Consider the following 25,361-nt stretch of genomic DNA (forward strand, 5'->3'; position numbering starts at 1 on the left):
TCCATATAAATTTTTGAAATGTTCATTCTATATCTGTGAAATATGTCATTGGTATTTTAATAGGGATTGCATTAAATCTATAAATTGCTTGTGGTAGTATGGACATTTTGATGATGTTAATTCTTCCAATCCATGATCACGGTATATACTTCCATTTATTTTTATCTTCCTTAATTTCTTTCTTCAGTGTTGTGTAGTTTTCTTAGTACAGGTCTTTTACCTCCTTGGTTAACTTTATTCCTAGATACTTTGTGTTTCTTGTTGCTATAGCAAATGGGAATTTTTTTTCCTTATTTCTGCTTCTGATATTTCATTATTGGTGTACAAAAATGCCTATGATTTCTGAATATTGACTTTGTATCCTGCTGATATGCCAAATTCAGTTATTAGGTTGAATAGTTTGTTGGAGTCTATCGGGTTTTCTATGTACACTATCATGTCATCTGCAAACAATGATAGTTTCATTTTCTCCTTTCTAATTTGGTTGCCTTTTATTTCCTTTTTGTGTCTGATCGCTGTGGCTAGGACTTCCAACACTATGTTGAAAAGAAGTGGTGAAAGCGGACAACCTTGTTTTGTTCCCGATCTTAGTGGGGAAGCTTTTAGTTTTTGCCCATTGAATATGATGTTTCCTGTAGGTTTTTCATATATGGCCTTTACTATGTTGAGATGTGCCCCCTTTGTTCCCACTTTGCTGAGTGTTTTTATCATAAATGGATGCTGGACCCTATCAAATGCTTCCTCCACAACTATTGATATGGTCATGTGATTTTTGTCTTTCCTTTAGTTTATGTGATATGTTCACATTTATTGATTTGTGAACATTGAACCATCCTTATATCCCTGGGATGAATCCCACTTGATCATTGTAGATTACCTTTTTAATGTATTGCTGGATGTGGTTTGCCAATATTTTGTTGAAAATTTTAGTGTCTATGTTTGTCAGTGATATTGGCCTGTAGTTTTCTTTCTTTGTAGGGTCTTTATCTGGTTTTGGGTTTACAATGATGCTGGCCTCATAGAAATAGTTTGGGAGTCTTCTATCTTCTTGGATTTTTTTTTTTTTTTTGGAACACTCTGAAAAGGACAGGAGTTAGCTCTTCCTTAAATGTTTTGTAAAATTCTCCTGTGAAACCATCCGGTCCAGGGCCTTTGTGTGGCAGGACATTTTTGATTACTGCTTCAATTTTACCAGCTGTTTTAAGTCTGTTCAGGCTTTCTGCTTCTTCTTCATTCAGTGTTGGAAGGTTATATTTTTCTAGAAATTTGTCCATTTCATTGAGATTTTCAAATTTCTTGCCATATAATTGTTCATAGTAATCTCTTACAACCCTTTGAATTTCTGTGGTATTAGTTATTTCTCCTCTTTCATTTCTGATATTATTTATCTGGATCTTCTCCCTTTCTTTCTTGATGAGTCTGTTTAAAGACTTGTTGATTTTGTTTATCTTTTCAAAGAACCATCTCCTGGATTGATTGATCATTTGAATTGTTCTTTTAGTCTCTATGTTATTCAGTTCTGCTCTAATCTTGATTATTTCCTTCCTTCTACTCACTCTGGGCTTTGTTTGTTGTTTTTTTCTCCAGTATTTGAAGCTGTGGAGTTAGGTTGTTTATTTGAAATGTTTGTATCTTTTTTAGGGTAGGTCTGTATTGCTATGAACTTCCCTCTCAGGACCGCCTTCACTGTGTTCCAAAGGTTTTGGACTCTTGTATGTTGATTTTCATTTGTTTTCCAGAAACTTTTTGATTTCTTCTCTTATCTCATTCTTGACCCATTCATTGTTTAATAGCATACCGTTCAGTCTCCATGAGTTTGAATGTTTTTGAGTTTTTTCCTTGAGGTTTGTTTCTAGTTTCAAGCCCTTGTGGTCAGACAAAATGCTTGTTATGATTTCAATTTTCCTGAATTTGTTGAGCTTTTGTTGTGTCCTGTCATGTGGTCTATCTTTTAAAATATTCCATGTGCATTTGAAAAGAATGTGTATTTTTCTTCTTTGGGATGAAAGGTTCTATATATGTCAGTTAAGTCCATTTGATCTAATGTGTCATTCAGTTCCACGATATCCTTGTTGATGTTTTGTTTGGAAGATCTATCCATTGTTGAGTGTGTGGTATTAAAATCCCCTAGTGTAATTGTGTTACTGTCTATGTCTTTCTTGAAGTCCTCCAAGATTTTCCTTATATATTTGGGTGCTCCTATGTTGGGTGCACATAGGTTTACAATCTTTATGTCTTCTTGATAGATTCTTCCTTTGAGTATTATGAAGTGTCTTTCTATGTCTCTTTTTATGGCCTTTTTTTTTGAGATCGATTTTGTCTGATATAAGTATTGCTCCCCTGGCTTTTTGTTCCTGTCCATTTGCTTGGAATATTTTTTTCCATCCCTTTACTTTCAGTCTACATAGGTCCTTTGCTATGAGGTGGGTCTCTTGATGGCAGCATATGTGCAGGTCATATTTTCTTATCCATTCAGCTACCCTTTGTCCTTTGATTGGAGCATTTAATCCATTTACATTTAGAGTTATTATTGATAGGTACTTGTTCATTTTTTCCCTTTGTACCTGTGTTCCTCTCTTTCTCACTCATTTTCTTCATCCTCTTAAAGCAGTCCCTTTAGCATATCTTGCATGCTGGTTTGGTGGAGATGTGTTCTTTTATCCTTGGGATAGTCTGGGAAACTCCTTATTTCAACTTCCATTTTAATTGAGAGACTTGATGGGTAGAGCAGTCTTGGTTGCAGGCTTTTGCTTTTCATTCCTCGGAATGTTTCTTGCCATTCCCTTCTGGCTTGTAGTGTTTCTGTAGAGAAGTTTGCTGCTAGCAATACCGGGCTTTCTTTGTATATTACTACCTGTTTCTCCCATGCTGCCATTAGGATTCTCTCTTTGTTTTTGATATTTGCCATTTTAATGATGATGTATCTTGGAGTGAGCCTCTGTGGGTTACTCTTGAATGGGACCCTCTGTGCTTCCTCGACTTGTGTGCCTTTTTCTCTCCTCAAATTAGGGAAGTTTTCCATTCTTACTTTTTCAAACAGGATCTCTATCCTTTGCTCCTCTTCTTTTCCATCTGGTATCCCTATTATAGGGATAGTGTTAGGTTTCAAGTTGTCCTGCATTTCCCTCAATGCCTCTTCATCGTTTTTGAGTCTTTTTTCATTTTCTTGCTCTTTCTGGGAGATTTTTTTCTATCTTCTCCTCCAGCTCACTGATTCGAACCTCTGCTTCATCTAGCCTGCTTTTGATTCCTTCTACTGTGTTCTTCAATTCAGAAATTGTATTCTTCATTTTCTCTTGCCTCTTATTAATAATTTCTATGTCCTTTTTCATGATGATATAGTTTTCAGTAAGTTCCTTGTAGTTTTCCTATATATTTTTTGTAATTCTCTGAGCTCACTGAGCTCATTGAGCTTGCTTAGAACCATTGTTTTGAACTCACTATCTGATAGTGTCCTTGCCTCTATTTCATTTAATTGTCTTTCTGGGGATTCCTCTTTTCCTTTCTATTGGGGTGGTGTCCCTTTGTCTTCCCATTATTTGTGAGACTCTTCCCTTTTGCTTCTGATTCTTAAGTTGATCTGTCTTGACTTCCTGACTTTGTGGTGTTAAGTTCTATGGTAGGAAATTGTTGTTTTTTCTTTCTGGATCTGCCTCAGATGATGTTAGCTTTTGACCCTGTCTGATCTTAGGCAGATTGTTCGAGACTTCCATGAATCTACTGTCTGTGGCTGTCTCCTTCAGTTATTATTCTAGTCACTCTGCAAAGAACAGTCAGGTTTAGGCACCACAGGGCATGGCCGAGTCACTCCTGTGGGTGGGGTTTTTGGGTCCTTTCAGGTTGCTGCCACCCATGGAAGTGGTCTGCCTGAGCCAGGTGACTGGTGCTATATGGGGGAGGAGTCAGCACCAGGATTCTGCTGGATACTCTCTCAGTTATCTCCCCAAATCCTCCATCTCTAGACTCTCCTCAAGTGTCTCTAGACCACTCTGCACCCCCTTTAGCCAGGGATCTACTATCTGTGGCTGCCACTCTGTACTCAGTAGTCAGGCTTAAGCATCACTGGACCAGGGCATAGTCCCTCTTGGGGGCCGGGCTATTGTGTCCTCTCACCCTGCTGCCACTCGGGAGTTGGATGTGGTTTCTTTAATTCTGTAGTTGTCAGACTCCATTCAGCTCGATTTCTGATGGGTATATGGTGTGACGTGAGTGTCCAAATTCTTTTTTCTTTTTTCTTTTCTTTTCTTTTCTTTTCTTTTTTTTTTTTTTTTTTTTTTTGCATTTGGATTGTCACGCACCATTTGTTGAGGAGAGTATTCTTTGACTATTGAATAGACGTAGCTTCATTTTTTAAAAATCAATTGGCCATGAACTTATGGGGTTTATTTCTGGACTGTCACTTCCATTCTATTGACCTATATATCTATCCTTATGACAGTTCCACACTGTTTTTTTATGAAATATTTTTATTTACTTTTAGAGAGGGAAAGGGAGGGAGAAGGAGAGGGAGAGGAACATGAATGTGTGGTTGCCTCTCTCACATCCCCTCCTGGAGACCTGACCCACTACCCAGGCATGTGTCCTAGAGTGGGAATTGAACTACCGACACTTTGGTTTGCAGACCGGTGTTCAATCCAGTGAACCACACCAGCCAGGGTGACACTGTTTTAATTACTCTTGCTTTGTAGTAAGTTCTGAAATGTATGAGCCTTCTAGATTTGTTTTTCTTTTTCAAGATTATTTTGGCTTTTCTGGGTCCCTTACATTTCTATATGAACTTTAGGATTACCTTGTCAGTTTTTGAGTAAAAGAGGAAGTTGGAGTTTTGAGAGGATTGTATTGAATTTGTAGGTCAGTTTGGGGAGTATTGCCATTTTAACAACATTAATCTTCTAATCCATGGGTCCCCAACTTCCAGGCCACTGACCAGTACTGGTCCTGGCCTGTAAGTAACCCAGCCTCACAGCAGGAGGTGAGCTTGAATGTAATGCACTTGAATCATCCCAGAACCATCCCCCACCCCCTAGTACATGGAAAAATTGTCTTCCATGAAACTGGTCCCCGATGCCAAAAAGGTCAGGGACTGCTGTTTTAATCAATGAGCACAGATGTCTTTCCATTTATTCTGTTCTTTAATTTACTTCAAAAATTCTAGGTAGTATTTTTTTGCACAAGTCTTTCATTTCTTTGTTAATCTTTTCCTATGTGTTTTATTATTTTATGATATTGTAAATGGAATTGTTTTGTTATTTTAATTTTGGAATTGTTTGCTGCCAGTGTATAGAAAGACAACTGATTTTAGTATCTTGATCTTTTATCTTACAACCTTATTTTTGTTCTGTATTAGTACATTCCTTAGGATTTTCTATGTACATAATATCATCAGCTAGAAGAATTTGGAGGTGGGAAAGGATGTCATCCTGCTTCTCATTTATGAATATGTTTGATGTAACCAAATACTTTTCTGATTCAAGTTAACTGTTTTATGATGGTTGTATCATTCTATTCTGGAAAGAAAATGTTTTGTGTAAGCCAGACTTCTAATGCTGAATTGAATTATATAATTTTCTTTGGTAAAGACAATGCAGAATAAATTAAGATGGCTTCTTTCTCTGTTTCTCCACCTTTGTTTTCTTCCAAGCTAAAATAATTAACAAAATGCTAGGGCAGGGTGAAAGAGCTATTCTTTAGACATCTTAATGTTGAAATTTTGAAAAGATTTTAGTCTAAAAGTTCAGATAAATCCATAAGTAAGTGTAGATTTGACAAAATGTAGTAGTCATCTATTCTATTTCCCACTTCACACCCTGTCACCCTTCTTTGGTAATATCACTTCAGTTTTCCTCAGGAGGATCATCTCCTCCTGACTGTCAATCCAGACAAGTGAGTGGTAGTGATATGACCCCACGCTTCAGCGATGGGCATGTGACTTGAGCCTGGTCAATTAGAAAAGTTTCTACCTGTGGCCATGCATATAGGTTCAGGGATGGGCACAGAATCCAATTCAAGTCAATGAGGGTGTCGGAATTTTTATTTGAACTATTAGGGAAGAGAAGCTGTCTTTTCAAGTGAACGTTAGCCTTTAAGGATTTAGGTCTAGCAATGCTTGCCTATGTGGGCAGTCCATCTTGATTTGTGGAACCTGAGAATGAAACCAACATAATGGAGAGCAGAATTGAGAGATGGAGAGAGACTGGTTCCTCGTGACCTCTTTCAGTTCCTGGACCTGGCTATGCCTGAAGCCAAAGTATACCTGGGCTTTTCAGTCATGTGATTCAGTAAATGCCTTTTTATCTTTAAGTCAATTTGAGTTTTTTCAATTTATTTGTTTGTTTTGGCACTTGCAAATAAAAGAGTTCTAAATGGTATACACAGGGACACAAGTTTAAGAAAGCATGAAGGAAGATTGAAAAAGGAATGAATATTAAAGATTAGAAAAATGTTTCTATAATGGGTGCCTCCTCGCACAACCAAAAGAAGGACAGCAACGAATTTAAAAACAAAAACAATCAGAACTGCCAGAAAATCAAACTGTATGGAAGTCTGACAACCAAGGAACTAAAGAAGAAACATTTATCCAGGCTGGTAGGAAGGGTAGAGACTGGCAGCTGGTGCAGAGAGGACATACAGCAAGGTGGCGGCTGGAGGACCAGGAAGTCCCAAATTTGTCTGTGGATAAACCAGGAGGAACAGCTGCACAGTAACACAGACCTCACAATCCAGGGTTCCAGTGAGGGAAAAAGAAAGCCTCAAAACCTCTGGAGGTAAAAACCTGTAGGGGTTGCAGTGGCAGAAGAAACTCCCAGCCCACAGGAGAGTCCGTTGGAGAGACCCACGGGTCCTAGAATGTACACAAACCCACCTACCCGGGAATCAGCACCAGAAGGGCCCAATTTGCTTGTGGGTAGTGGAAGACTTGACTGAAAGCTGGCCGAGAGCCAAGCAAGCGGCATTGTTCCCCTTCCCCACACATGGCGTCATGACACAGTGACCTGGGTTGCCCCGCCCTGGTGAATACATAAGGCTCTGCCCTTCCCAATGTAACAGGCATGCTGAGACAGAAATATGGCCCAAATGAAAGAACAGATCAAAGCTCCAAAAATAGAACTAAGCGATGAAGAGATAGGCAACCTATCAGATGCACAGTTCAAAACACTGGTAATCTGGATGCTCACTGAATTGGTTGAGTGTGGTCGCAAATGGAAGAAAAAGTGAAGGCTATGCAAAGTGAAATAAAGAAAAATGTACAGGGAACCAACAGTAAAGGGAAGGAAACCGGGACTCAAATCAACGATTGGAAGCAGAAGGAAGAGATAAACATTAAACCAGAAGAGAATGAAGAAACAAGAGTTCAAAAAAAAAAAAATGAAGAGAGGCTTAGGAACCTCTGGGGCAACTTTAAACGTTCCAACACCTGAATCATAGAGGTGCCAGAAGGAGAAGAGGAAGAGTGAGAAATTGAAAGCTTACTTGAAAAAATAATGAAGGAGAATTTCCCCGGTCTGGCCAAGGAAATAGACTTCCTGGAGATCCAGGAAGCTCAGAGAGTCCCAAAGAAGTTGGACCCAAGGAAGCGCACATCAAGGGACATCATAATTACATTACCCAGGATTCAAGATAAGGAGAGAATCTTAAAAGCAGGAAGAGAAAAGGAGACCATTACCCACAAAAGAGTTACCATAAGACTATCAGTTGATTTCTCCAAAGAAACTTTGCAGGCAAGATGGGGCTGGAAAGAAGTATTCAAAGTCATGAAAGGCAAAGACCTACATCCAAGATGACTCTGTCCAGAAAAGGTATCACTTAGAATGGAAGAGCAGATAAAGTGCTTCACAGATAAGGTTTACCTTGTTAAAGGATTTCATCATTACCAAGCCCATATTATATGAAATGTTAAAGGGACTTATCTAAGAAAAAGAGGAAGAACAAAAACTATGAACAGTAAAATGACAACAAACTCACAACTATTAACAGCTGAACCTAAAAAACAAAAACAAACTAAGCAAACAACTACAAGAACAGAATCATATAAATGGAGATCAGAGGGGAAGGGGAAGAATGGGGGAAAAGGTACAGGGAATAAGCAGCATAAATAGTAGGTACAAAATAGGCAGGGAGAGGTTAAGAATAGTATAGGAAATGGAGAAGCCAAAGAATTTATATGTACAACCCATGGACATGAATTAAGTGGGGTGGAGGATGCTGGGGGGAGGAGTGGTGCAGGGGGAGGGGAATAAAGGGGAGAAAATAATAAGACAACTGTAATAGCATAATCAATAAAATATATATTAAAAATAGATTAAAAACATTATTAAAAAAAGTTCCTAAAAATGGGAAAGCCTAATGCCTCTGACCCCATAGCCACAGAGCAGAGTATGCATGAAGACAAAATTGCCCAGTCACTGGAGTTGGTCAGTAGATATGTCCAGCAATGTACCAGGCTCCAAGAAGTCTGTCCACAGAACTTCCACTTGATGGCTGTGTTAGATATCACCTGTTTGCCCCTCCAGATGAACTCTCCACCCTTCACTCTGCTTTCTTCCTTGGGTGGCTGACATGTATGGACATCAGTGGTCTTACTTGCCTCTGCTTTTGGTTGTGTTTGGTGAATTTACCATGAGAGGGATGGAGAAAAGTTAAATCAAGGGATTCATTCTTGTGTTTCCCTCACTGCAAGGTCACTTTGGGTTAGTTTAGCCCTTCCACAAGGTCACCACTCCTCTCAAGGTAGTCAATTGTACTAAACTCAGTCCTTTTAGGCTCTGGGAACCACTTCCTATCCCTGTCCCTTAGGGTCTAAGGAAAGTGAGAGTTTAGCATATGCTAGCCTGGGTTGTTGTGCTATTCTTTGTGGTTCCCTACATCTATACATTTATAAGTAACCTCTTTGTAAATAACCCACCTTTCAATTATTCCATTTTGTCAAGTGTATTCAGTTGGCCAAAAAGTCCATTTAATTTGTTCCATAAAATAAGAGACACATTTTTCATTTTCACCAATAACTTTATTGATTTGGATGTTTGAGTATGTTGGCTATCTCCTGCATGGTATAACATTAGTTATTCTCAATATTTAGGTTTGATTGCTATCAACTTCAACTGGTCTACCCAACCATGGAGCCTCATCCAGTGAGAAATCTCCAACAGGAAACTTCACAAACCACTATTGACGCATTCAGTCAGTCACAGTACATTCTCCATACACTGCACAAATCTTTTTTTCCCCGTTCAGTTGCATTTTTACCTTTCATGAAATAATAAAGCATATTATGCCAAAAATGTTGCATATTTTCTTCCATCTTCAATATTAAAATGGGTACACAAAAATTCACCAATTTTGATAATTTTTTAAATGCACACTGATATGAAAGCTGTCTCAATACAGTCTAACAAAACTGTTTCTGATGAAACTAAAGACAACTGAGCGCTACTAGAGCCATCTTACAGAAAAAACCAAATGAACTTTTTGGCCAACCCAACACTATTTTTTGTTGGAACCCTGACCAATGTTATGCCCATACAGGAGTCTGCAAGGAAGTACGTACTGAAAATTAAGCTGCTGGATTGAGAGCCTGTCACATCCTTCTTAAACTGTTTGGAACCCCCTATCAGCTTTTCTTCCTTCTTATCCTGAAACTAAAGAACTTTGTGAAATAGGACTATTCAGCCTTTCAACTCCTTTTCTTTGCCCTTTGCCTTCATCCTTCCTATTCCTCCCGCATTGCTCAACACACATGCACACACACACCCTCTGTTTTCTGCCTGGATAAAATCATAAATAAATCACATTTCTATATGATTTGGTTAAATTATATTGTCATGTTTGAATATTTTAAGAGGCAGTAAGGAAAATGATTCTAATAAAGAACCTAGATGGGGGGAGTATATTGAGATCATGGACCTTCCCCTAATCAAATCGTATTAGCCTAGTAGACCTTAGGCCAGGGCAGCTTCCAAGGAAAGAAGGAATTCCTACTGCAGCCTTGTCTCTGAGTAAAACAAGGGGCTGGATATATTCCTGTCATTAATTGCAATTACCTCTAGAGATTTGCTTTGGGAGACAGTTTGTGACCAGATATGCAGTAAAGTCATTTAACCAACCTTTCATCAAACAATTGAAGTTTCTTTTGGATTTTGGTTTCTTCTCTCCACCTCAAACTTTCTCTTAGTATTCTTCTCCTATACAACCACATAGAATGACTTACACCTGGACTCAAACTTGATGAAGAAAGGAAGTTTACTCTAACAAAGTAGTCTTCTGAAAAACCAGAGCATGGAGACTGTAAAAGGAAAAATGCTCAGAATAAAACAACTTTAGTTTCATTCTCTTATGGCTAAACACCAAGAGTTGAAAAAAGGTCGAGGGGGGAGGTGGTGGTGGGGAGAGAATGTCTTAAATTAATAAGTTGTCAGTTGTGAAGTTTTCCACCCACATAGCTGCTCAATATTCCTATGGAAAAATCAGAGATACAGTCTAGAAAGAGAAAATCATACACTTCTTTTTTATATCCATTTATTATTGTCAACAAGTTACCAAGATAATACTAATGTTTCTTCATGAGACTTGCAGCAAATAAATGCCTAAGAAAGATTAATTTAAGATAATGATTTCAGAGAGGTGAGCGGTGAAAAATCATAAGTTTAAGCATGGACAAAACCATGAGGGCATTTTGAAGTAGTATTTCTCATTGACAATCAAGTAAAAATAAGTGCATTGCAACAAATGGTATACAAATCAAATACTGGTACAGCACAGTATGGGGGGCTATTTAAATTAACCCACATGAAGTTATTGAACTGTTAGAATTCAATTTTAGTAGTTATATTATAATATCCAGTTCTGTATAATAAAGGTATTTGTTCATGTCCCAGCTGACAACCCAAACTACCCTAGTACTTTTCAACACTTCTTTGAAACTGTGGAAATGATGGAGTCCATTAAATGAGAAATACTGTATGGCAAAATGTTCATAATTTCTTGTGTGTTTAATAGTTAACATATTTAACAGGATAATGTATTATTATGTACAAAGTATAGCACCAAGTTGAATTCCTGTGAAATGTTAACTATTATAACTCAAATTTGACATATGCTTCAAAATGTTTGGGATATCATTCATTGATTTTCAAAAAGATGGTACTTCCTGGTAAGCAGCAGCTCAGAGTAGAAAGAGCACTGGACCTGGAGTCAGATGCAATGCAGGTTGTTTTCGCTAAATGCTCTCTAATATCCTTTCCAGATTTAATGTTATTATCTTTTACTACTGAATCTTGCGAATTTATTTGACGTGATTTTTAAATGGTTTTAAAGTTGTTGTCTTCAAGTGTCATATTTTTAAGGTTAGTTTTAATAATTGAATTTGGTAAGAAAAGGGATTCAGAGGAGACGATTTCATTGTTTTTTGCATTTTCCACAGATCTGTTGTCGTATATCATTTATTACTTGTTAATAATGGTCAGCCCCCCTCTACTCTGTTGTTAAGAATTGGCAGGAGTTGTAAGGTGTCTGGGAAGGAAATTCCAAAGAGCAGCAGCCTTTTCCCCACAAAGACAAGAGAAAAACACTGAGAAACTAGATTGGTGTGATATGTGTACATAACTGGCTCAAATTCCCCAGATTAAATAGTTTAGAATTTCTTAAGAGAGTTACTAGAGCAAATATTGCTTTTGTTCTCAGATTTCCTTCTCCCCAACCTAACTATTTGTTTACATCTCACTGTCTGACCAATAGAAATTACAAGCCGAAAATGTCCAAAACTGATCTCAACATCTTCCTCTCCAATCCTGTTTTTCTCTTGTATTCCCAGTCTTGATCAACAATATCACCATCCCATTGGCTCTAGCCAGGCTCCAAACCTTAGTCATTCTTGACTCCTTATCCCTCATTGCCCATTCCCCAGTCTTGTCCCTCTCCAATCCACCGTTCACATTGTGTCTGCCAAAGTGCTCTTTCTAAAATGCAAATATAATCACAGAGCTTCCCTGCTTAGAATGCTTTAATGACTCCTTTTCACCTTCTGGATAAAATTCAAAGTCCTCTTTTGGCACCTACATACCTCTCTAGCCCAATCCCCTGCCACTACCTGCTATTTCCCTGAGCCCTTTATACTCCAATGACATGAACTGCTCAGAATTAACCAATCACACCATTGTCTTCTGTGATTGTAGCTTTGCATGTGCAATTTCCCCTGCTACTTTCTCAGCTCAAGTTAGTAACTTTTTCTCATGTTCCAATGGCATTTCCACATACTGGTTTTATAACTCTTGTCATGCTATATCATAGTTATTTCTTCACTTGTTTGTCTTTACTACCAGACTGCCAGTTTTCTGTTTGGGAAGAAAGTAAACATTATAGAGGATATTCAGACTCTGGATGGTTCTAGGTGGCATTTAAGCTTGCTTTGGACCCTGAGACAATATGCTATTCTCTAACGTTGACTTCTTCTCCTTGTCCCATCCCTCCCCCTGGTGGAGGTGTTAAGAAGCAGCGGAATGGTCACATGGCCAAAGATAAGACAAAGCAGCTCAGCTGACTTGAAACCTGGATAAATATCTGCCTGATATCATTTTTAAGCAAATGGAAAGGTGGTTAATGGGCCTTGATTTTGGGTGGCCTGGAAGGAGCTTTCTGTCTTATCATGTATAAGTTGGCAGACCCTGATTTCAATCCTTAGAGCTGTAGCTGGGGGCAATACACCATTCCTAGTGGTCTCCAAGAACATCACACTACTGTCAAACAAATAGCCCAAGAAGAAATAGTTGGTGGAGATCTTCTTTCTTGTTCTCTCCTCTGCCTGAAGCTGAGACAACCTTGTTTGCAGGAATGTTTGCCTTTGGATGGTTAAACCCTAGAGTAATGAATCAAATACCCATCACATCCACATAGTAGGTGTTCTCCCCAATTGCAGTGGACCCCACCTCCAAGAAAAAAGTCATAGTGGAAATCTTCATCTCTAATCAGAACAATATCCAGTTAGTACTGCTTTCTGTCCCAGTTGAAGATGCCCTAGCCTTTGAAAGAGTATTTAGTTGCCCATGTGAGGCAGCCAGTTTTTCAAGCATCCCTGGATATAGAGTTCCCTAGGTATGGTGGCCCTAGATGTATTCTGGGTTGGTCTGTTGGTGATTCCCACAGAGGAACCTTGCCAGGCAGGTGAAAAAGAAAAGGTTAGATATCAGCCTGGTTGGGAGGAATCTCACCTGTAAAAACAACAAAGTTTTGGAAACACAATGAATTTATAATCATCATAGAAATTCTCCTTCATGGTTACTGTAAATTTTATCATATACTATGTTTGCACTACAGTGAGACTTCTAGCAGCAAGAATGGGTTTTACTTTTAAGTTGGGAGAAAGGAAATTATATAATCTATTTGTCATCAGGAGAGACCACCTTTGAAAAATCAAATAGCTCCCACAATGTCATTTTATACATATGTCAAAGGCAGGAAAAGAGGATCTGCTCTTAGGTATCCATCTGGCTGTGTCCTGATTGAAGAAAAAGAATTCAGGTGCTACCAGGGGTAACATGAAATAAAACAGAAACAGAACTGGTGGGTGTGGTCCCCTGAAATTCTTAGGTTTCTATGTTCAGAGTAAAAATTACCCTACCCACAAAACGATCATTGATGACATCATTTATGATGCCTTTGCCCTTCAGTTGGCACTGCACAGGCACTGCTTGGTTCTTCACCACGTCTGTAAAGTGCATTGCCACCAGCGGGGAGGTGTAGTTAACCTGTAGGTGGAAGAACAATGAATTCTAAGTGTGAGAAGGGGTGGCTGTGTGGGAGGACAATAGGATGAAAGTGGTCAGATATTCAGTGCACTGATTAAGATAGCCTCCAAAAGAGAACTGAGTAAATCCCATGATTCCAAGTCACAAATGGCTAAAGCAAATAACATGCTCTCTCTGCCCTGAAACAGTGGGGAAGTTACGCATTTGTCTCATAAGTCACTGTCAGATGTCTGATCGTCCTCTGAGGAAAACCAATTCTAACTCAGTATGATATGATTTCCTGGATATCAGACCACGAATCAAACCAGAATTAGTATTTGTCAACTCTCTGTGCTAGAGATGAAACTTTCGCTGCCCCCAAGGAGAAACAGAGAAGTGGGATTATTTGGGCAAAATTTAGTGCAATGGCAGTGATTTGTCTGTTCTTGGCTCTGTCACAATGCTTTGTGACATTGGGCAAGTCACATCTTTCTGAACCCTAGTTTCTCCATTTGTAAACTGAAGGAGTTAGATCACACAATATCTGAGAATCCTTTAGATATGGTGGAAAGAAGTGATTGTGATAGGAATTGGTAGAGTGGGATCCTGGACTTGGCCAGCAGCTGTTCACCCCGCTGTTACTACCTGGTGCTCCCTAATTCACATAGATCCCAGCCAGCGTGTCCTTTGACTCTAAAGCCCTTTATGACAGCAAAGACTGAAGGGGATACAGGCTTACGTGAGTCAGTTTGCCGTAGTAAGGGTAGTAGCGGAGGTCAAAAGAAGCAGACTCTGGGTAGTAATTGATGGATCGGATGTCGTTTTCATCACCTCTCTGTAAGTAAAAGCAGGGATATGTAGGGTGCTGGGTCACTCAGTTGGTTGGAGCCTGAGGTAAAGGAACCTGTACCCCAGGTGAGATCACTGTGTGACCCACAAGTACCTGTCCCAGGAAGACCACAAAATCAGAGTGGAGCCGAGCTCAACTCAGGCCTATCCCCAGAGGAGCATTTCCAGGGAGATGCCTTGGCTTTTCAGTTTAAAAAATACTGAATAGAACACCTGGGCTGAGGAGGCTGAAGGTGCTCAGTATGGGCTAGCTCCTAGGGGACCCAGATAGAAGGGCTCCAAAGGGCTTATAGTACCTGGCACTACTCTGGCAAGAGGACCTACCATGTCAGCCCCTATACAAAGAGTCAAACTGGGCCTGGCACTCAGTGTTGGACTTTGGAACTGAGGCAGGTATAAGTTGGAACATGTTTAGTAAATACCACCCACAACAACTTACCAACTGTGGGTTCAGTTCTGTTGGAAGACAGATCAGATGCACAGGGACATAGCTTATAATTGGCTCACCTGAACTCATGTCTCTGACCACATTCTCTGTAGTGCTTAATAACAGTAGGTGGAGTCAGGAGGATGAACAAGTGGGGCCCAGTACTGGAAATGATTAAATAGACAAGTCTGCCCTCATCAAACCATGCCAGGTAGGGGATTGCCCATTCTAGTTATGCATTTGTCTTGCCCTAAAAAGCAGAAGTCTGCGGACTAATAAGGGGCAAATTGTGTATCACTACTAGGAAATCACTGAGTGGTGTCATGGGATGACTTCTGTCAATATAGTATAATCGTTCTTAGCATAAATGGCTCTCCTTAATTTATTCTAGTAATTACCTCATCCTGCTTGATTTCCACAAATGGGTGTGGATTTGACCAGTATTTATTATTATAGAATACATAAAGATCCTTAATGTTTCTTTTTTTTTTTTTTAATAAAAGGACCGCTTTCAGTGAGGTTTATTGTAGGCTGAGAATGAATGGCTTCCACTAGGGAAATATAAGCAGGACTCAATCCAGTTAATATACTAGTTTTAGACTGAGTTGGTCTTTAGGATCCATTTACATATTCTTCTAAAAGGCAATGAAATTCATTTTTTTTGTGAATAGTATGTGGAATCAATTCTACTAGTTTATGGTCATACCCCACATGTGTATATATTTATTTACACATACTCACATACATGTGAACAAAATGAATGTCTTTCTACCTTGTTCACCTGGCAAACATGACCTGACCTTTCAAGCTCATCTTCAACATCACCACCACGCCTACCTGGGATCAACCTTTCCCTGGTCAATACCCCCACTGCACCTTCCATAGCACCTGTAATCATTGATTGCCCTGATTTCAGAGAATGGCATATTTATCTTGGCACTCCCAACACCTACCAAAGTACCAACCTGATTTATAATAAGTGAATAGTAAATGCTTTGCTGCTTTCTGATCTGCCACCATTAAGACTGGAGTTTTGAGCTGTATTTCTAGTACTGAGAACGGCATTACCTGGCTTCACACATTTGTAAGACAATTGTCCAGGGCTAGAGGTGCAGTTGATGTTGTCAAACAGGAGGGAGCTACAGCCAATTTAAGAAGCAAACCTTAGATCTAGGGCTTTTTCCTACAGAGGAGCTAATTGGGGCAGATGAGATAGGAGTTAATGGTCCCTTGAAGGACAGTGAATTAGCATATTAATGGAGTTCTGTTTATACTCCCTTGTAGTCTTTTGTTATTGCAACAGGAGTGCCACTGGTCATTGCTGCGAAAAGTGAAATTTAGTTTTAAAATCAGGGGCTAATGACTGTAATGAAAGCTGTTTGTTTAGCTCAAAGAAACAAGTATTTAGAGCTGAAAGCAGAAGTGTAAACAGAATCCCAATTAATGACTTGGTATATTGTTGTTCCCTGCTGTGGCCCTTCGCTGAGGTTCAGTCTTCGGCTTTCACAGGTATACATCAGCACACACACTCACAAACACACAGAAATTGAATGCTTTCTGGAAATAGGGAGGCCCTGAAGTTACGAAAGGGAGGTGTAGTTATAAAAAGATTAACCCTTTACCTAACCCATAGCTAACCATCCACGGTAAAACCTTGGAAGGGATGAACCACTTTTTGCATGAAGTAGATGTGCTAGCAATGCTTACTCAAAAAGACACTTTACCTGAACTTTGCAGGAAACCTTCACAGGATCTCCAAGCTCAGGGCGAAAACCTACAATCTATCAAAAGAAAACCAGTGCGTTTTTTTTTTTAAATCAAACAGATTTGACAGTAAAAATTGGGCTTTTATAAATCCTATTCTGCCCTCTCAGAAATGTTACAAAAAGCAAAAAAAGCAAAATACCTTCAGAGCTGTGCAGCTCAGCTTACTCCTTGTATTTGTGTCTGATATTTATACAGTGGTAATTGTAGTAAGATAACCCTGAAGATGTAAATAACTTTCTGGTTTCAAGAGGGGTGTGCCTGGTAAGGCTCTGCCACACCTAAGGCATGGCTGCAGAGAAAGAAAATGCATTTCTTGTGATATGAGAATTGTCCCTCACCCCATCCCCATGTCAATCCTCTGTTCCAGACAGCTCAGGATCTCATTCCCAACAGAGGGCATCAAAAAGGGGAGGTTTGGGGTGCAGGAGAAGAATGGAAATAGGGAGTGTTCAAGGAGAAAAGAATAATTGCTTGATAGTTTGTCTGATTATTTATATTACTGATGCTGTCAGTAGAAATGGCCAAAGTGGCACTGTGTGAGACAGAGCCCAAGAGAAATGGAATGTCCAGAGCCCTTCTAACCAACTCATCCACTTATCATCGCCAGAATGTCAAGGGCCAATATACCCGGTTCATCTTTAGAAGAATGCAGGGTTGTCCAGTAGAGTAGCCAAAAGTAGGGTCCTCCAGGCCAGAGCAATTCTTCAGGAAGGAGCGCTTAAATTGGCAGGCCTTCTTGTCCTCATCTTCATTTCCATCTTGGATGAAGTACTGCCCCGGGGGACAATCTACATTCATTTCCTCTTGAAGACTGTCATTATAACCTAAAGTGTGTATGGGTGGCAAAGGGCCATGTTAGATAGGTACTATAGGGGAAAGCCATGTTTACGGTAGTCTTCTTCCCTAGTCTTCTTCCCTAGTTTTCTTCCTCCAGCTTGTCTGTGCTCCTCAGGAAGCCCGCCCCCCGCCCAATCTGTCCCAGGCCCTGTGACAAGGCTCTTCATTAGCAATATGTCTCAGAGAAGACTTCCAGGAGTCCTCTCAGCCCACTTTGAATGCCTGCCCCCTTGCTTCTCATTCCCTCAGAACTTTTGGCTATTCATCTCTAGGTCACTTTTTAACTTCTACTTTTCATCATTTCTTTTCAAATATGGTAAATTGTATATGTGGAACCCTGACTCTTTTATTTCTAGGAGAAGAGTAGGCACATAGTAGGCAAATTTTGGAAGAGAGACTGGATCATGTCAAAGCATGGCATATATTATAAGGCAGCAAAGCTCCTGGGTTAAATCTCTTTTAAGTTCAACCTAGGATACATAACACTTTGAGGTCAATGAGAGGCACTGATTCAAGAGAGTGAGAAGTGTGTGTTGTGGAACTGGTGAAGGGGGAGGAAGAAGAAGAGGAGAAGGAGGAAGAGGAAGGAGAAGGAAATAATCCAGCTCCTCATTCTTTACAGAGCGAAGTCAGCACTGCAAAATAGAAGCTTAGGTTGAAAGCAGAAACCAATGACAATCATATTGTCTCCACTGAGAGGGTAAGGGGTTGAGATCTTGTCTAGTGAGACCTGAAGCACTTTGAGTTAAGTGTCCCTTTACATTGAATGGAATGCAACATGTATCCAAGGTGTACTTATTAGGGAGAGAGCTGAAAGAGGCTATGTGTGAGCTGACTCTTTGGATTACTAGATGTCATAGATCTAGGCTTTGGAAGTTACTACATTATTTCTAATTTGGTTCTAAATGATACTGTTAGATAGTTCTGTTAGATCCAGACCATATGCACCCATTTTCCAAGTAGCTCAGTTTTTCAGAGGAGATTGTGTACCTACAATCTACCAGAGATAGAGCTCCAAATGTACTGCTGGATCCTCATCTAGACAGGTTGTGACCTGGGTTTAACATTATTAGGAAACACCTGGGAATTCTAAATCTATTCAAGTTATGGCTAAGCCTTTATTATTCTTCAGACAAAGCTACATTCAATTCAAGGTTTTGTTTTAATCATTTTTTAGAACAAGAACTATGTTCAAGTAATAACTTTCTAAATAGAATCTCTAATCACATGCTCATTGTTTCTCTTGAGAGAGTTCCATCAAAAATAATGTGACACGGGCATGACCCTTATTGCAAAATCCCAGTCCTCATGGGAATGAAATTGATACTCTGGGATTTCTATTTCAGAGATGTATTCCTTTTAAATAGGGCATATTATCTATGGTTAGGAACCAAAAAACCCAATGCTTTTCCTCACGTTCCCCGCCTGTTATCAGATCAGAATTGGTATTTCTCCACCTACTAGTTTCTCAGAGTACTTTCTTCAGCAAAGATTCTAGCAGTACATTTGCAATAGCTCACATGCATTTTGAAAGTAAAAAAGATGTTGTTCTGGCTATGATATCCAAAATGTAACTACATGGACTCAGAAAGAACCCAGCTCCCTCATTTTGTAGGTGAGGCATCTGAAGCTTAAACTTACCCCAAATAACACCAAGCATTACTTATAGAGTTGAGTATCTAATTCCTGGTCATATGCCAGCAGCTAAGAATTATGAAAAGCAGCACTTATCAAGCTTTAAAGGTCATACAGATCACCTGTGGATCTTGTTAAAGTGCAGATTCTGATTCAGCATGTCTGGGGTGGGACCTGAGATTCTGCCTGTCTAATAAACTCTCACGTGATGCTGATGCAGCTGGTCCCTGGATCATGCTTTGAGTAGCAAAGGTGTCAAGAACATGGATGTGGGTTTAAACATTGGTTCTACTGCTGGGAGACTTTGATTGTGTTAGTTCCCCTTTCTGAACCTCAGTTTCTCCATTTGTAAAATGGAGACAAGAGACTCTGCTATGCAGGGTTAAAATTAAATTACAAAATTTACGCATTTTAGTGATTCTCCCCAACACATAAGAGATTGTTTTCCTCTTAATTCAGCATACATTCTACTGGCCACTTCCACCTCCCCACCCCACTTCAGCCAGGCCAGGCCAATCAAGTTAGTCTAACTGCCTTTTTCCCCCCACAAATAGTAAGTCAGTAATGTAAACTCACTGGAGCTCCTGGTTTTGTATTGTTTTGTTTTGTTTTTGTTTTGTTTTACTTTATGCAACCCAATTAAAAAATGGGCAGAGGACCTGAATAGACACTTCTCCAGAGAGGACATACAGATGGCCAATACACATATGAAAAGATAATCAATGTCACTAATCATCAGAGAAATGCAAATTAATACCACAATGAGATATTACCTCACACCTGTTAGAATGGTTATCATCAATAAATTAACTAACAAGTGCTGGTGAGGATGTGGAAAAAGGGGAACTCTTTTGCACTGTTGGTGGGAATGCAGATGGGTACACCCACTGAGGAAAGCAGTATGGAGATACCTGAGAAAATTAAAAATGGATCTGCCTTTTGACCCAGTGACTCCACTTCTGGGAATATATCTGAAGGAACCCAATACACTAATTCAAAAGAACATTAGCACCCCATGTACATTGCAGCATTATTTGCAAAAGCCAAGATATGGAAGCAGTCGACGTGTCCATCAGTAAATGAGTGAATAAAACAGCTATGGTACATTTACGCAATGGAATTCTACTCAGCCATAAAAAAAGAAGAAAATTTTACCCTTTGCAACAGTATGGATGGGCCTGAAGAACATTATGTTACATGAAATAAGCCAGTCAGAGAAAGACAAATATCACACGATCTCACTCATATGTGGAATCTAATGAACAAACTGAACTAACAAGCAAAATAGAGGCAGACTCATAGATGGAGAGCAGGATGACAGCTAGTGATGGGGGGAGGTTAGGGGGTAGAAAAATTGAGCAAAAAGGGGAAAGGACATGGACATGGATGAGTGTGTTGATGAGCCTGAGTATAAGAGGACTAACAGGTAATCACTGGAGCTCCTCTTTGATAGCTGGATAAATACAGAGGCTGTGTGCTCTGTGTTTAACCCTAACCAAGCTGCTACCTCAGATTTCACCCTTTGGAAGAGCATCTCAAAAAGCCATTCATTAGTTCCTGAAAACGTATATGATGACGTTACAGAGCTAGGCATTGTGAACACTTCTGATCAAAATGTAGGAGTGACTGCCACCCAGAGGTGCTTCCTCTAACTCCCTTCTAGAATGCTGTTAAATAAAGACCCTGTTCTCTTACTTCAAGGTGGCTCATCTCCAAGAAATGAATTATCTTGCCTTGAGAAAGTATAGGAGACAAGGATCTTCCAGTTCTGGAAAACACTCTTCTTTTTTCACCACTACCCCCCCACCCCCACTGCCAGAATTATTTTTTTTTATAATTGATCATATTGCACCATCTGGATGTGCCCAGGACATAACTAGGTGCTGTAGGGTGTTCAAGAATAGAAGATGAGTTCTCTGCCCCAATGGACTTCTCGTATTGCTGGAGAGTTGGCTTATATGTTTTCAAGGCAACATACAAGGCAATAAACTAGAACAGTTTTGATTGTATCTACAGGTTCTGAGGGGGATGCAAGGTAAGGAAAGAATGGGTTGGGCTGGGGTTAGTAAAAGTTGATCAGGTGAATTTTGAATTCCCACCCATAACCTTTCCAAAGAGATTTGCACCATTCAGGGGAACTTACCCTGGAGAAAGCCATTTAGGCTAATCACATAATGCTGCCAAGTGTCAGGTTCAGAAACGTTGAAGTTGAAGTTAAGGCTATGGGCGAAGGGTCTGATCATAACTCCTGGCAAAGAAAACAGGCCTTGGATATATTAACCCATTCTTGGGATAATATTTTGGTATTGATTCCCATGAAACCATTTCCCCCCAGGCAATGAAAATGAAAAGGACCATAATTTGCCAAGTACCATTTTACTTTTACTCTTAATAATTGAATCCGTAAGTCATTACCGGGAAGAGCCAAAGTTAATTGAGGCTGAACATGCTGTGCAAGCAGATTTCTGTCCAGTAAGTTCTGATAACACAGGGCATTTGAGCACTCACCAGGAGGCTTCACTCTCTCAGTAAAGGTCGGCATGTAAGGACTGATGGTCAGAAATAGTGTGTACATGCAGAGAGTGATCACAGCAGCCAGGGAGGCATAGAAGAAGAAGTAAATGACTAAGATCAGGCCTGCAGAACAATCAGAGATAAAAGTGGTCAGTGCTTGCCAACAAGCTCTGCCTCCTTACTTGAACTTATGAACCAGAACCAACCCAAACACATGAGATTGCTTTTTTTTTTTAATTCCCCAGATTCAGTATATCTTTTCTTGCTCATTCAGATTTCACCAATTTGGAATTGGTGAGAATTGTGTCAGAGGGCTGATTGCAGTTTATAGCATCTCTGATCGAAGGGTTCACTGAGCGAATGATGACCATGAACAAGATTACAGAGGAGTGGAGTTTAAAGCAGTACAGGGGGAATATTGCTTGGGAATCCTCTGGACAACAGTTGATGTCCTAAGTACAAATCATTCTTCACTATTCATTAAAGCAGGTGTCCTAGCAGCTTGGTTCCAATGATTATATGTATTTGCAAGGGGTGGAAACAGCATTTCTTGTCACATGGTCTATAATTCAAACTTTTGATTAATTTCCATGGGACTTGCCTCTAATCAAAGCAAAATGAGGTTTCACTCTACTTATTTAAAATCTTATTCATATTTAGCAAAAGTTTAAGTGGCTCTGCTTTTCAAAAAGAACACTAACACAGTACAGGAAAGGGAAGAGCAGAAAACTGGCCCCGGCTGGTGTGGCTCAGTGGACTGAGTGCTGGCCTGCGAGCTGAAAACTGTATTTAATTTTTGACACCTGCTACCTGTGAGCTCTATCTGCAAGCTTGGGCAAGTTACAGAACCTCTTTGCATCCCAGATTCTAGCAGGTAAAATGGGAATAAGTTTAGCACTTGCCTCATAGCCTTTCCTACATATGTAACAGTACAGTAGTCCCCATTTATCCATGGTTTTGCTTTCTGTGGTTTCAGTTACCAATGGCTAACATTGTGGTCCAAAAATATTAAATGAAAAATTCCCCAAATAAACAATTCATAGGTTTTAAATTGTGCACCATTCTGAGTAACGTGATGAAATCTCACCCTATCCTGCTCTATCCTGTCCAGGATGTGAATCATCCCCTGTTCAGGGTATCCAGGCTGTATATGCTCCCTGCTCCTTAGTCACTTAGTAGCCATACTGGTTATCAGAATGACTATTGGGATATCACAGTGCTTGTGTTCAAGTAACCTTTATTTTACTTAATAAGGCCACATTCACATAACTTTTATTATAGTATATTGTTATAATTGTTCCATGTTATTAGTTATTGTTAATTCTTACTGTAATTAATTTATAAATTAAGCTTTATCATATATATGTATGTGTAAGAAAAAATATAGTATTTGTAGGGTTCAAGTACCCACTGGGGGTCTTGGAACGTATCCTTTGTGGATAAGGGACAACTACTGTATCCAGAATTCAGTCTTCCTTTATATACTATCCTAAACTTACTACTTCCTGTTTAATCTTAGACATGCTGTTGACCTCTCTGGGCCTCAATTTCCTCATCTGTAAAATGAGAACAATAATAGTGCTTGAATAATGCTTGTAAATAACATAGCACAGAGCCTGGCAGATACCAAGTGCTTTATAAATGGAAGTCTTCATTATTGTTATCATTAATATTATTATTGCTATCGGACCAGAAGCATAATTGTATGAATCTCTCCTCTGTAGTCTGTATTAGATTTGCCCAGGATTAGGCAGTACCGAGTAAGGTAAATGAGGGTGAGACTGTTGCTGAGAAGCTTTCTTCAAGTCTGTGGGGCTTTCTCAGCTCTGCTCACAACAGTGACACGATGTTGGAACTGCACATTTGAACTGAATCATGAACCAGAAACTGGAACAAACCATGTAACTTTGCTGTACCCAAAGCTAAATCCCAATACTAGTTTTTAAATTGAACCATGAACCAAATAAAATTAACCCCTCCCCCCAAAAAGATGACTGGAGAAGAAGAGAAAAAATCCTTAGTAATCGAACTAGAAATGGAACATGGACATGGACAGCAGGGTGGGGATTGGCTATGGGAGCGGGGGGGTGCAAAGGAGAGCAATGTGGGAAAATTGGGACAATTGTAATGGAACAACAATAAAAAAAAAAGACCAAAGCAGAACTGGATCATGAACAACATTAATTCAGCTGGAGTCACTGGAGAAGAAACAGCAGCACATGTGTGGCTGTGCTGCTTGGCTACTACCCACTGGCTATCCTAATTGGATGTGCCCTGTACCACCTTCTCCATTCCTTATTCTCATCCCCATCCTAGGAATAGATTAACAGCTGAAGCCGTGCTGGGGGACTGGAAGACTCAGTTTCATGGATGAAAGGAAAGCAATAGAATACAAGTAAACTCCCTTGAAAATATCTTTCTTCTTGTGTGACCAGGAAGATGTAGATGGGAGAATGGAACTAGCACCGAGTCCCCACAGCCTTACCCAGGTGTCTGTGATAGGCTAATTAACTCAGCCAAATATTCCCAGGCAAAACCAAGCACCATACCCATCCAAACCATTGACCTCCACCAACTCTTTCTGCTCTGGATGCCCAAGTTTCATTTGGCCACTCTTGCAAGTAATCCAAAGTTCTCTCTTGAATGCCCCACCTAAGCATAGGTAGACCTGGATATCTTAGATAGACTAGGTACCCATGATTACAACTCTTCACTCCTCACACCAGAATACCCTCATCAGTTCTTGAGGCCCTACTCATCAGGGCCTTGCTCATTGCTACAATTCGTGAAGATGGTATGGCAAGAGAATGAACTCCAGTGTTCATCCAACCTGGGTTTGACTCCCAGTACTGCCACTTATTAACTATGTGACTTTAGACAAGTTACTTACCCTCTCTAAGCCTCAGTTTCTGCATCTGTAAAATGGGGATAATAATATTACTACCTCATATGGTTCTTGTCAGTATCCAACAAAATAACATATAGTTCCTAAGGATAGAGGTTGCCCAGCTACCAAAGGAAAAGCTCAGAATATAATAATAGGTGGGTGAATATGTTGGTCATGTTGCTTTCCAAGCTCAAGTGGGCACCTAGTTCTCAAAGCAAGAGAGCAGCAAAGCATATGTCTGATGTTAGGATCATAATTTTCCTTACCCCAGGGGCAGATGAACAGAAGAAGCCAGGGTTCCTGGACTGTCCTTAGACCTGCTACCCATAGGCCTGGATATGGCCTACTATGCAGTGTCCCCACTGCCATATCTTCCCTGGGAACTTGAAACTTCCTCTCTCATCCCTACTTACTGGCCTACCATTTGTTCTCCATGGGAGCAATTTGGATCAGCTCATCTGCCACAGTTCCAGTTGCTGGCTATTTGTGGGTTAATGTAGGACACCCTCTCCCAGAATCACACTCGCATTTCACAAGGGCTGTTTTTCCAGTCCTCTTTCGGCGAGGGAGAAACAGCTGTGCCCCCTTTGGAGTCCCAGTGAATGTCCAACATTTGTCTGCAGCTTCCAGAATGTCGGAATGTTCCCTGAATGGTACATTTGTTCCAGTTGAGCATTCAAGGGGTGGGCAGGGGTGGGCAGGGGTGGGCAGGCATGGGGCTGAGAACTGA

At 40.0% G+C, this 25,361-nt stretch overlaps 1 protein-coding gene across 4 annotated transcripts in view; it reads right to left on the reverse strand.

The window, feature by feature from the left end:
- The window catches only part of ATP1B4 (ATPase Na+/K+ transporting family member beta 4), a 53,611-nt gene that overhangs the window by 22,632 nt on the left and 5,618 nt on the right, over nt 1-25,361 (reverse strand). For 2 of the 4 annotated variants that reach the window (XM_054566680.1, XM_054566679.1), the window contains exons 3-8: nt 21,739-21,867; nt 21,374-21,478; nt 17,386-17,582; nt 16,716-16,772; nt 14,455-14,550; nt 13,610-13,736 (exon numbers count right to left, since the gene is read on the reverse strand). In XM_054566680.1, the coding sequence (XP_054422655.1) occupies nt 13,610-13,736; nt 14,455-14,550; nt 16,716-16,772; nt 17,386-17,582; nt 21,374-21,478; nt 21,739-21,867 (711 nt within the window). Of the gene's footprint in view, nt 1-10,825; nt 13,737-14,454; nt 14,551-16,715; nt 16,773-17,385; nt 17,583-21,373; nt 21,479-21,738; nt 21,868-25,361 lie in introns of those variants that run through there. The other 2 variants (XM_054566682.1, XM_054566681.1) reach the window with 1 other exon arrangement.

Source organism: Pteronotus mesoamericanus, unplaced genomic scaffold (assembly GCF_021234165.1).
Source record: "Pteronotus mesoamericanus isolate MK-2021 breed Mesoamerican mustached bat unplaced genomic scaffold, CSHL_Meso_final contig_178, whole genome shotgun sequence".
Lineage (NCBI taxonomy): Eukaryota > Metazoa > Chordata > Mammalia > Chiroptera > Mormoopidae > Pteronotus > Pteronotus mesoamericanus.